Source organism: Haliotis rufescens, unplaced genomic scaffold, assembly GCF_023055435.1.
Source record: "Haliotis rufescens isolate VD_foot unplaced genomic scaffold, xgHalRufe1.0.p SCAF_8, whole genome shotgun sequence".
Taxonomy (NCBI): Eukaryota; Metazoa; Mollusca; class Gastropoda; order Lepetellida; family Haliotidae; genus Haliotis; species Haliotis rufescens.
The window spans coordinates 24,633,884-24,647,737 of NW_025964372.1; the positions used below are offsets into that span (position 1 = coordinate 24,633,884).

Genomic DNA, 13,854 nt, shown 5'->3' on the forward strand with positions numbered 1-13,854 from the left:
TTCATTATTAGCGAACCAGAGAACATTGCAGCAGGCAAATGGAAGTTGAAGGAAATTAAACTCAGTTATAACGTTGCCTGGTCGATTTTGGTCCGTGAACTTAATTCGGTATTTCTTTTGCTGATAGACTAGGTATTACACCCTAACGTGCTGTTTAAGAGCAATCACCTGACATTTTACATGGATGGGCTTAGGAGAGAGAGATTTTTCGTTTATTTATTTATTCACGTTTTTTTGTAGAGGGGATGTAAAATGGGGAAGACGGGATGTTCGGCAAACGTGAATCGGACTCAACGTTGGACGTTGTGCTTGTGTCGCGTGTTTCTTTATGACGCAGCATGCAGCAACACTCCAGCTATATGACGGCGGTCAGTAAATAATCGAGTCTGGACCGGACAATCCAGTGATTGACATCATGAGCAGAGATCCACGCAATTGGTATACGATGACATGCTTCAACCAAGTCGGCGAGCCCGACCCCCTGATCCCGTAAGTCGCATCTTACGACAAACAGGGATATTGTATACAGTATATATTGTCATAACAGACCGCTCCTGTGGTCTTGTGGATAGATCGTCTGCCCGGAGAGCGGGAGGTCGGTGGTTCGATTCCCGGCCGAGTCACACCACAACACGTTGATAGATGGCACGTTTCATAACTTTATACCCCATTTCACCTCACCTCGACCGCATCTGTGGTCTAGCAGTAGAGCGTCCACCCGGAAAGCGGAAGGTTTGTGGTTCGATTCCCGGTCGCGTTATACCAAAACACATTAAAAGATGGTACTTGTTGTTACCCTGTCTGGCGCTCGGCATTAAGGGGCTAAAACAAGGAGTGGTCTTCTCTCGTATACTGTGCCTGAGTGCGGCACGGTATCTCACTGAGCTAGCACTATAAAATCAGTCCAGACTACTACAAGCAGCCACACACACACACGTGCATGCACGTCGCAATATTTCACGTTAAACCCCATTTCACCTCACCTTACCTCGCCTTTATAGCCATAGTGGCTCCACACAGTGATTTGCCGAGCGCTTCCTGTAATATACACATCACAACACTGACAAATGTGACTCGGTTCACAAGGTTACTGTTGAACAAACTGAAGACATTTCGGCGTGAACACCGCGTTTAGGTTCAGTAGGCGTAACGAAAGAATCCATTTTCATTGCACGGGACTGTAATTGTGCTTGACGGGGTGCACGTGAAGTTCATGCTTTACATGTTTTCGTCAATACTTGTTTTGTTTGTTTGTTGTTTAACGCCGCGGATGGTCAGGCTCGCTGACTTGGTTGATGCATGTCGTCGTATCCCAATTACGTGGATCGATGCTCATGATGTCCATCACTGGATTGTGTGGCCCAGACTCGATTATTTACAGACTGCCGTCATATCGCTGGAATATTGATGAGTGCGGCGTTAACCAACAAACAAACAACATATGTGTTTCGTGACGGTGTGAATTCTCCTGGCTGTATTTGTGCTATGACGTGCAGAATTCTTTTCGCCTTCTGCTAAGAATGTTCTTTTTTAGCTAATAACCGACTGAGGCTCCCCATTCCAAAAGCTCGATATCTCCGTACAGGGTACGGTATATTATTTATTTGTGAAATGCTTTAAAATGAAATGCTGAAATATTAAGGCAAAAACGACCGAATCTGATATTTCATATTTAGAGTTTAATCACAATTAATCATAATAATAGAGAGAAGACACAACAAGCTAAGTAATAATTCTACTAAAACAAGATCCACGTTTTATAACTGCTACGACTTACAGTTTATATAAAAGCTGGAATATTGTTGACATTGTTGTGCAGCACTCACTGAGGCGTATTTCTAATATGCTGGTTTTCGGATTTATTCTTCTTGGGTCGGTGGTAAAATAAATGATAAAATAGACCCTTTAATTATTGATTTTTTTAAACAACAAGAGGGTCAATAGGGTGAGAAAAAATTTAAATTACAAATTTATATTTTTTGCAATTTTCACACACTGCTTGTCGTGCCGGTGAAGCTATATAGATACTATGTGAGGTCACTTTTCTCGTTTAAATCTGTATCAGGCATAGAAACAATTGTGATTTTTTTTTTGGTAAATGTGGTTATCATGCTCGGTGGTGAAAAAAAATTATTATTAAAAAAAATACACCTGACTATATATTAACTATTAATCCTTTCCTTTGTACAGCGTAGCCTTGCTAGGGACGAAGACTTTGTTACAGCCGTCTGTTGTGCAGCAGTAATGACACTCGAGGTCTCCAGTGTAGCCCGGGTTGAACGGGATACACCTCTGGTCATCAGAGGTCTGCTCCCACCATAGCCTCTCACAACGATTCTGTCCGGCGCACCTGTCAAAACCATAACCTTGTTAAACTGGACAGATGGACGTAACCAGAACTGGTAGATGAAAATAAGAATGGAATCAAGATAGATATTACCAACGATGTGCCTGCCACACTCTCATATAGAACACCCGTGAAGATTCCAGGTTAGAATAGGTCGTCAGCAACCCATGCTTACAGTGAAAGCGACTGTCCTTGTCGTAAGTTGGTTTGTTTGTTTGTTGTTTAACGCCGCACTCAGCAATATTCCAGCTATATGACGGCGGTCTGTAAATAATCAAGTCTGGACCAGACAATCCAGTGATTAATATCATGAGCATCGATCCACGCAATTTGGATTGATGACGTGCATCAACCAAGTCAGCGAGCCTGACCACCCGATCCCGTTAGTCGCCTTTCACAAGGATAGTCGCCTTTTACGGCAAGCATGGGTTGCTGAAGACCTATTCTACCCCGTAATCTTCACAGGTCTCTTGTCGTAAGGGGCGACCTACGGTATCGGGTGGTCAGGCTCGCTGACATGGTTGATGCATGTCGTTGTATCCCATTTGCGTACATCACTGGATTGTCCGGTCCAGACTCGATTATTTACAGACCGCCGTCATATAGCTGGAATATTGCTGAGTGCAGCGTTAAATAACAAACAAACAAACGAACACTCACTCACAATACCACGGATTAGAATACAATGGACACGGCGTATGTTGTATGAACAGTAGATATGTACACAAATGTCTCAGAATTGAAATCTTGACCCCAAGCGTTCAAAACTAGGGGTGAATTTTTAACATTTTCTTGATGAGCATGCGCTAAGAGACTAACGGCAACGTCAGTAACATCGGCGAGGAGGGCATACAAGACGACCCAAAGAAACTGCATGCAGAGTCGCTGGAGCTTGAGACAATCATTATGTTGTGAACAAAATTATAATGTGCTATAAATAAATTATTTGTCCATCCTGGTCGGTTATGCAATATGAATAGGGATTTTTTACAGTGAATGTATTCCATAAAGAAATGAATAAATATCTTATATTATCACGCCCCCAAAATGTACAATGCTTGCTGAGCATGCCTCTAAAAAAAAATTATTTTGCAAATAAATTTACTTTAACCAAATTATTTGATAACTTCTTGAAATGATCTATTAGACAAGAAAATTGTGTACTAATGTATCACAGTGGAATATTGAGTTTCAAGTAATGGAAAAGAAACTGTACGTAAGACCTGTCTTTTTCTGGATGTTTTAAACCCCTACCTAATGATGCAGTCTATGGTGAATGTGTTTGAAATGAAATCTTTGGAAGGAGAGACGCAAGGAACATTGTGAGGGGATATGGCTTTACGCCACGTTCAGCAATAGTCCAGCAATATCGGCGGGGGACACCAGAAAATGGGCATCACACAATGTACCTATGTGGGGAATCGAACGTGGGTCTTTGGCGTGACGAGCGAACGCATTAACCACACGGCTACCCCACCGTCACTCCAGGAATATAGGATTTATTACAAATACCCTTACTCTTTCACGTATGTTGTATGTCCTTGGGCATCCTTCTTAACTGAGTTCATGCAGAATGGCTCCGTCCTCGTGCACGTCTGCGTCTTTTCCATGGCGGGGATAATACCGCATGTTCCACCGCTGCAAACGTTGCACACAGCTGAAGTAGACACAGACAACGTCTCACAAGCATAACAGTTCCTCATTTTTTGCTTTTGTTAATAAAAAAAGTTTTTTCATTATTATCCAATCAGCTTGTCCCATTTTTTTAATCCTTACCCTTACTTTACATCTGGCTTCTTTACCTGGTGCCATTTGTTATTCTTCCTGTACGTCTTGCATGCTAATCTGTTGCTTATCACAACACATCTTGTATATATACCTCTCATCACGTGGATGTAGTCACTCAAACTTGATAACGGTACAGACCGGTGAAGATCCGGGGTAGAATAGGTCTTCAGCAACCCATGCTTGCCGTAAAAGGCGATTATGCTTGTCGTAAAAGGCGACTAACGGGATCGGGTGGTCAGGCTCGCTGACTTGGTTGATGCATATCATTGATCCCAATTGCGTGGATCGATGCTCATGATATTAATCACTGGATTGTCTGTTCCAGACTCGATTATTTACAGACCGCCGTCGTATAGCTGGACTATTGCTGAGTGCGGCGTAAAACAACAAACCAACTAACCAATGATAACAGTACAGAATCTCCATCGAAACGTCGTAAAATGTAATGGATCAGAAATTGTTATCCATAAAAGTGTATGTTTTCTTATTTACGCAAACACTTCTAGAATGCTAATCAAACAGTTTGTTCGTTTGTTGTTTAACGCCGTTCTCAGCACAATACCAGCTATTCGTTCATAATATCACTCACTGGTATGTCGATCAGGTTCAGACTAAACTATTTACATGCGTTATATGGCTGGAATATTGGCAGCGTTAGACAACACGGGTACCTGTAACTGCGCATGTTACCATTGCTTTTTCAGCAGGATTGATTGTTTGTTTGTTTACCGCCGCACTCAGCAATATTCCAGCTATCTGACGGCGGTCTGTAATTAATCGAGTATGGACCATACAATCCAGTGATTTGCATCATGAGCATCGATCCACGCAATTGGGATACGATGACATGCATCAACCAAGTGCCGTAAAAGGCGACTATGCTTGTCGTAAAAGGCGACTAACGGGATCGGATGGTCAGGTTCGCTGATTTGGTCGATTCATGTCATCGATCCCAATTGCGTGGATCGATGCTCTTGATGTCAATCTCTGGATTGTCTGTTCCAGACTCGATTATTTTACAAACCGCCGTCATATAGCTGGAATATTGCTGAGTGCGGCGTTAAACAACAAACAAACAAAAGTAGGCGAGCCTGACCATCCGATCCTGTTAGTCGCCACTTACGACAAGCAGAGTCACAGCAAGGATCCGGGGTAGAATAGGTCTTCAGCAACCGATGCTTGCCGTAAAAGGCGACTATGCTTGTCGTTAAAGGCGACTAACGGGATCGGGTGGTCAGGCTCGCTGAATTGGTTGATGCAGGTCATCGATCCAAATTTCGTGGATCGATGCTCATGATATCAATCACTGGATTGTCTGATCCAGACTCGATTATTTTACAGACCGCCGTCATATTGCTGTAATATTGCTGAGTGCGGCGTAAAACAACAAACCAACCAACCAACCACAGCAAGCTTGGGTTGCTGAAGACCTATTTTTCAGCAGGAAACACAGACAACCCAGCCATATTTTGCACTGTTAACGACCTTAGCCAAATCCACACCAACCATTCTGTTTATGTATGTGTAGTCATACGGGTATTAAGACTTTATCATGTGACCTTCGACCTTGACCTTGACCTACATGGCACAACAGGCTTCCGGGTTGTGTGTGACCCAGACCCATCTCCTGTCGATTGTTCGTATGTAGCGGTGCGTTGGTAGTTTGTTGCGTCCGGAGTTGTTGCAGGGTGCACGGTGGGCGGTTGGTCGGTTGCCTGTCTGACTCCACCTGTAATAAAATAAACAACATTCGAAATGATACATCGTAGTCGGAGGAAATTGAAACGTACCGACGTTAAATGCTGACCCGTGAAGATCCGGGGTAGAATAGGTCTTCAGCAACCCATGCTTGCCGTAAAAGGCGACTATGCTGCTCGTAAAAGGCGACTAACGGGATCGGGTGGTCAGGTTCGCTGGCTTGGTTGATGCATATTATCAATTGCGTGGATCGATGCTCATGATGTCAATCACTGGAATGACTGGTCCAGCCCTCGATTATTTACAGACCGTGCCATATAGCTGGAATACTGCTGAGTGCGGCGTTCAACAACAAACCAACCTACTTTCAAATGCTAGTCCCGTTTGCTGTTTCTGACACTCGGCTCGACATGAGGTTACAGAAGACCTCCGTCAGCAGTGGCAGGAATCCATATTGGAACGAGTTTCGTGCACGTGACTATCACGTGACGCAAAGCAACCTGGCAGCAGTATTGAACCTAATATTACATGAACATTGTTGCCGTTTTGCGTTTGTCTTCAAATCTCAGTGTATACCTAATCCCTGGTCAGTACAGAATAACTGTCTTTAATACACGGCATTCGTGTTATAACTATATTCGGTGGGATCAAGCGTTACACGTTTTACAGGAGTCACGCAATAGCACGACGCCATTGCTGTCAGAAGTATTATATGCAGGTAACGGAATGAGCCGAGTGAACCCGAAGCTGGTCTCGGAACAACCAATTTGAATGGGGTATTTTTTAGACTTAAATGATTAAGAAATTAGCTAACTTGAAGAAAACATTATGAAGGGTACGTCCATACCAATGACTTTGTTCTGATCAACGCTTCCAAGTTTGGAACACTTAACATCAAGTGAACAGCCGGGGCTTAAATGTCTGCTGAGGGTTAATTGTCATGGGAGAGGTTTTCTGAAATTTCTTTGACCTAAGCTGATGTTCTTATAAGATGTGTATCCTCGAATCTGATCACGCTTCGGATTTCGTTAGCCTTGTCCATTTGTAATGGCGACATGTCTGATTATCGTCAGTACTTCACGAATTTGTATACACAACGTGTCACCACCGGTAATGGACGGACGTACTGAATGCAGACTCTAATTGAGGATGCTGCCTAATTTACAGTTACTCTACGATGGCGCTGCCAGCAGTATGTTATTTTCCGAGGGGCTAGTGACCAAAGGCCAGGCTCCATTAACCGTCCGGATACAGATTGTGAGGCAGTTGGCATAACTGTAAATATTCCAAGAGGTGGTGAGAAACCCAACTCGCCCACTCTCCCTTCCCACTGTCATTGTTTCTTTTGTACTTTCCTTTTGTTTGTTTGTTTGCAAACAATATTTCATTTATATGACGGCGACGGAAAATAATCGAGGCTGAACCTGACAATCCAGTGATTGACATCATGAGCATCGATCCACGCAATTGGATTACGATGACATATATCAACCAAGTCAGCGAGCATGACCTCTCGATCCCGTGAATCGCCTGTTACGACAAGCGTGGATTGCTGAAGACATGTTCTAACCCGGTCGTCACGGGTTCGTACATTCCTACACAATGGGCGGAGACTCTGGACATACAGCATGCATTACATTATTATGAAAAAAAAGTCAATATTCGGCCTTAGTGACATACGTTTGAGTTTTCAGTTTGCCAATGAGGGAATGAATCAGTTTAAAAAGAAAGTATACACTTTTAAATTTGGTTGGATAAAAAATTACATACGTTATGAAAATGTCACCAGGCTGAAAACAGTCGCCGCAATATTGCATTGCAGCAATGACACCCGTTACAAATGAATCATTTCTTCTTTGTATCATTTAAGCCACCATCAAACAAGGGGGTATGCTATCTTTTGTCCCGGGTTTTTGGGTACATATGTACCAGAATTGTAATTATTATAATATTATTAATATATAATTGACTAAAATTAAGACGATGTGATTACAATACTGATGAGTATTATATTGATACGTTAATTGAGTGACGATGTCCCAGTGAAGACCCGTTGAAGAATAGGTCTTCAGCAACCCATGCTTGCCGTACAATGCGACGATGCTTGTCGAAAGAGGCGACTACCGGGATCGGGTGGTCAGGCTCGCTGACTTGGTTGATGCATGTCACCGTATCCCAATTGTGCGGATCGATGCTCACTGTCAATCACTTAACGCCGCACTCAGCAATATTACAGTTACATGACGGCTGTCCGTAAATATTCAGTCTGGACCAGTCAATCCAGTAGTGGACATCATGAGCATCGATCCACGCAATTGGGATCGATGACTTGCATCAACCAAGTCAGCGAGCCTGCCCACCGGATCCCGTTAGTTGCCTCTTACGATATATATCCTGTACCATACGTACGTTGAGTGGACATACGCAGTGGAGTATACCGTACTCGTGGTGTCTGTACGTCGGCCATGTAACATGCAACCTGGATGTTCCAGGCGGGTGGGGCGACCACGCCTACTGCCGCACTGGAGTTCACCATTTGCAAGGTGTTCGTGAACCAAACCCTTTCTTTACTGATCTGAAATTAAGGAAAATTAGAGTCAAGCACAGCCTCACGTACCCGGTTTATTATATAGAGTGTCTTTTGATACAAATACACTTTTATTAAGTGTTGATATATTTGATGTCAAAAGACACGAGGGTGAAATTGTAAACTGATGAACAAAAGAAACTATACCTCTCAGTTGGTTTTATCATCTGTTTAATTTTCGATTTAATGTATCTGCTGATTGATATCTTAGACATATATTTGTGGAAATCAATACATTTTTGTTTTCAGATTGTATGTAGTATTCTGCCATGACATTAAAGAATGCTTGATTCAGTTTAGTTAGGGGGGTTATATCCTACACCACGAGATCTGGCTTGGTTGTGGTGCAGGGAAATTTGACAGTAAATCGCTACATGAATCAAATTCTTTAACCTCGCCTTCTTCCAATCATTTACCGCCAGAGGGAGCTGTTTCAATAGGACAACGCTCCACCGCACACGGCTCATGTCACGGTAGACTACCTTCATAATGACAACATCAGCGACTTGCCCTGGCCGTCGAGATCTCCAGATCTGAACCTAATCGAACACCTCTGGGATGAACTCGATCGACGTGTACGTCAACATCAGAACACGCCGCAGACACTCCCACAAATGGCCAACGCGTTACAAGAAGGAATGGCGCAGAATTCCGCAGGACAGAAGTCGTACACTTATCCAGTCAGTGCCGAGGTGATGCAGAGCCGTGATTGATGCCCGGGGCGGTCACACGAGCTACTGAGTTCAGCGCAACCTTGTGGCCTTATGTGACATGACAATGAACGGTTTTGAATGCCTTTGTGCAACGACAACATATGACTATCGAGCTTCAGAATTTCCTATTTGTATTTATGATATTAGATCAAATATATAAACTTTATTAGCTACAATAAATTGACTCAAAACCTACCTGTGCGTTTCTATTTTTAAGAGTGTATATTAAGCCTTTTCATGCAAACAAACGTGGGTATGTGTACATCGATTGCCTACATATCGATTCATAAAAAAATGGCTGCCGATCGATCACACAAAAGAACTGTAAAACGTATCGATATTTCTTTTATTACACGCTAGGTCTCTAAAACACGCCGGATCAACGGCTCTTGAGAATTTAATAAACGTCCTAGCGCCTTAAAGAGAGAATACGGTAGTTTGATATCGGATGTTTTGGCGACAGTATGACGTTCGAGGCCGTAACCCGGACTGCTTCGATGATGAGATTACAAGGCATACCTTTTGCATATAAACGAACGTTTATGAAACACTGTTAGGGACATGTTCGATGGCGAACAGAATACTAACAGGCAAATTTCCTCATTGAAACAACCGACACCGAAATTAAAATATAACATCATAAAAAAGTGTTTTAAAAACTTTATTCACAACGACATGTTTACAAAGCATTTTGTGATCGATACTCATTGACAGGTCCTCTGTATCAAAATAACCGGCTCGTTTGCAGCCTAACAAGGGACTATTCAGTCATACTTAGTTCCACTGGTAATCACGTGGTACCTGCAGGCTCACCCCCAGTAAATCTACAGATTGATGTTGAACTGACGGGACCGGGTGGTCAGGCTCGCTGACTTGGTTGGGGCATGTCATCGTATCCCATTTGCGTGTATCAATGCTCAATGCTCAATCACTGAATTGTCAGGTCCAGACTCGATTGTTTACAGACCGACGTCATATAACTTGAATATTGCTAAGTGGGGCGTTAAACAACAAATAAACAAAACAAACAAATCATACAGGAAGCTGACAATTATATCTGATAACTACGATATCTTTTCAGTTACCACCACCCGCCCATCCCCAAATAATCCATTTATATTGCTAAAATAGCTTGTATCCACCCCGCTATCCACAAGGCTTCTTGATAACGTATAAGGATCTACACCAAAACGCCTTTACGGTAAATAAAAATTGCCTTCAAATACGACTTTGCTGGTCGTAAAAGGCGACTAACGGGATCGGGTGGTCAGGTTCGCTGACTTGGTTGATAAATGTCATCGATCCCAATTGCGTGGATCGATGCTCATGGTGTCAATCACTGGATTGTCTGGTCCAGACTCGATTATTTACAGACCGACGTCATATAGCGTGAATATTGCCGAGTGCGGCTTAAAGCAACAAACAAACAAACAATTACACTAAATAAAGTTGTTATCCATAAATTGTCTCTACTTTGAAACGCAAGCGGACTGACCGAGATATCTGTTTTGCAGGCTTCATACGGGTATCTGAATACCAGGTCATGACCTTCCATTCTGCCTTTGCAGGTAACTGTCCCAAGGGAAACGTCGTCAGCAGTTGACGACGTCACGCCATAACCAAATGACGTAATATCCAGCCGGATGTCCCACCCATTTGTTTGACATTTGTAGATCAGGTTAGTGTTGGAAGTAACTGCAAAAAATAGATTTCTAAGAAATGACAATGTTTTTTTCCGTTACTTAAGCTTATGCATGGGGATTGTGTTTCAGAATAGTCGGCTAGTTCCCTGCCCCGCCCCATGGTTGGTTGGTGTACGTCGTACCCAGCAATATTCCAGCCATATGACGGCGAACTGTAAATAATCGAGTCCGGACCAGACAATCCAGTGATGGACATCATGGGCATCGATACGATGACATGCATCAACCAAGTCGGCGAGCCTGACCACCCGATCTCGTTAGTCGCCTCTTACGACAAGCATAGTCGCCTCTTACAGCAAGCATGGGTTGCTGAAGACCTATTCTACCCCGGATCACGGATACAAGAACCCATGGGGATTCCGAGTAAGAGGGGCGGTCGGGTAGCCTAGTGGTTAAAGCGTTCGCTCGTCACGCCGAAGGCCCAGGTTCGATTCCCGACATGGGTACAATGTGTGAAGCCCATTTCTGGTGTCCCCCGCCGTGATATTGCTTGAATATTGCTAAAAGCGGCGTAAAACCATACTCACTCACTCACTCACTCCGAGTAAGAAGAGGTCCCCAGCAACCTGTGCTTGTCTTACGAGGTGACTTAATGGATCGGGTGGTCAGACTCGATGACCGGGCTAACAAAGTTGACCTGGTACCGCGACGGCGTGGATCATTGTTCACAATATCAATCACTGGTTTCTTGTCGAGAGTCGATTGTTGACAGGCCGTTGCTAAATAACTTTAACATTGCTGATTTGCGGCGTTAAGCAACATGTATACGTTGTCGTAAGACCCGACTTTAAAGGGCAAGTTCACACGGAAATGAACCTATTTTTCTTGTACTTTTTCCACATTAAAAGTGTTAACCTAGAAGTGTCATAGACAAAAATATAAAAATATCACAATTAATCAACATATTTTTCGCATTAAAACGATTCATATTTTTCACATTTACCAAGTGTTCTATTTCCACAACAAAAACACCATGGCTTATGCCCCTTGCAATATGACGTCATTGGTGCCAATTGATAAACATTATGACGTCATCATGCTTTGTTAGAGCCGCTTCACGTGGTGTAGGTCTAGGTGTGTGATTCTAGTGTCTCAGATGCCAGCCAGCATAGTGTTATGCTGAGTCACCACTGCGCCGGAGTGTGTCGTAGGCCATGTTGTTTTACCGCAAACTGGTACTTGATATCTTTTGCGTTGAGAATAGACAGGGACCCAGTTGAATTGGCACCAATTACGTCATAATCTAAGGGGGATAACTCAGGCCTGTTTAGCTCGAAAAACGAAGGCCTCATAACGGCATATCATTTTCACACTATTGTGAGCTTCCTACTTTCACTGTGAAAAAAATGAGTGTATATGTTCAAACACAGATACTAATTTATTCTAAAATTGCGTTTTGTTTAGAAAAAGAAAGAAAGTGATTTTTGCGTGTACACTTCCCCTTTAATATGTGTGTGTGTGTGTGTGTGTGTGTGTGTGTGTGTGTGTGTGTGTGTGTGTGTGTGTGTGTGTGTGCCGCTTTTAGCAATATTCCAGCAATAGCACGGCGGGGGACACCAGAAATGGGCTTCACACATTGTACCCATGTCTGGAATCGAACCCGGGTCTTCGGCGAGACGAGCGAACGCTTTAACCACTAGGCTACCCGACAGCCCCCCGACTTTAATGAGGGTCGGGTGGTCAAGACGTGTCATTGGCTAAATGGGTGTCACCACACCCCGACAGCATCAATGGTTGCTCATGTTTGTCTTACCCAGGATATAATATTTCTTACAGTTTATGCCCCGTAGGGTTGGTTGGTTGGTTGGTTTGTTGTTTAACGCCGCACTCAGCCATATTCCAGCTATATGACGGCGGTCTGTAAATAATCGAGTCCGGACCAGACAATGCAGTGATTGATATCGTGAGCATCGATCAACGCAATTGGGATCGATGACATGCTTCAACCAAGTCAGCGAGCCTGACCATCCGATCCCGTTAGTCGCCTTTTACGACAAGCATAGTCGCGTTTTACGGCAAGCATGGGTTGCTGAAGACCTATTCTATCCCGGATCTTCACGGGCCCCGTCGGAATTCCGTGTTAACATTTCTCCCCAGCAACCTATGCTGGTCGTAAGAGGCGACTTAATAGATCGGGTGTACAGGTTCAGTGACTTCTTTGATGGCGTGCCATCGTACCCCGACGGCGTGAATCCTTGCTCATAATATCAATCACTGGATTGTCTTGCCAAGACAGGTTATTTATGCTGCTGTCATAAAGATGAAAGCGTTAGCTCGTCACACCGAAGACCCGGATTCGATTTCCCCTACGGGTACATTGTGTGAAGCCCATGTCCCCTTCCCTGATATTGCTGAAATATTGCTAAGAGCCGCGTAAATTCAAACTCACTCATTCATATAGATGTTATATTGCGGTGTTAAACAACAAAAACAAAAATACAATAAGGCAGTATAAAGTTTGAATGTTGCTACCAGATACATAAATAACAAACAACTCATTTAGGTACAGAAGAAGCAATATATGGATGACAACTTCTTAAATTACTATTGTAGCGATGGTTCGGTAAAAGGATGAATACAAAATGTCGCTATAGGAGTCTCGTAAAGAAGTTGGTATCTATAAAATAACTTCGTCATCCGTCAACTTCTAAAAAATGCCTAACAGTATTTGTAAATCATTTGAAAGTCTACATACCTGCTTTTGAAAACGGAAGAATTGCGATGGATAATGCAATATACAAAATACTACCCCTGTGTGCCATGTTTAAATCAGCATAGGTTGGCATGGATGTATTACACTAGATAACACATATAACGCAGATAGCTAGGTGGTACATGTGACCTTATTTCGTGAAGACAATACTTGGTTTGACCTTTTTATCAATGTGACCTTAAAATGCTTAATTCTCAAAGGTGATGGTACTTTGCACTTAAGCGGAATAGTACAGTCAAGCGTTCTGCGTGTCTAAGAGGGACTGTTTTAAGTTTTTAAAACAGAATATTTTGTACACTCAGCGC

At 43.1% G+C, this 13,854-nt stretch overlaps 1 protein-coding gene across 2 annotated transcripts; it reads right to left on the reverse strand.

Moving 5' to 3' along the window:
* Positions 1–1,664: 1,664 nt before the first annotated feature.
* On the reverse strand, positions 1,665–13,684 carry LOC124139289. 2 transcript variants are annotated; one of them, XM_046506252.2, is made up of 6 exons: positions 13,532–13,684; positions 10,629–10,828; positions 8,243–8,408; positions 5,718–5,864; positions 3,866–4,004; positions 1,665–2,350 (listed from the first exon to the last, which is right to left on the reverse strand). In XM_046506252.2, the coding sequence occupies exons 1-6, from the start codon at positions 13,620–13,622 to the stop codon at positions 2,170–2,172; spliced, it is 924 nt and encodes a 307-aa protein (XP_046362208.2). In that variant the 5' UTR covers positions 13,623–13,684; the 3' UTR covers positions 1,665–2,169. The 2 variants fall into 2 exon arrangements, with proteins under 2 accessions (XP_046362208.2, XP_048245870.1); XM_048389913.1 differs by lacking the exon at positions 10,629–10,828 and having other exon boundaries at positions 13,532–13,647.
* Between the last annotated feature and the right edge of the window lie 170 nt (positions 13,685–13,854).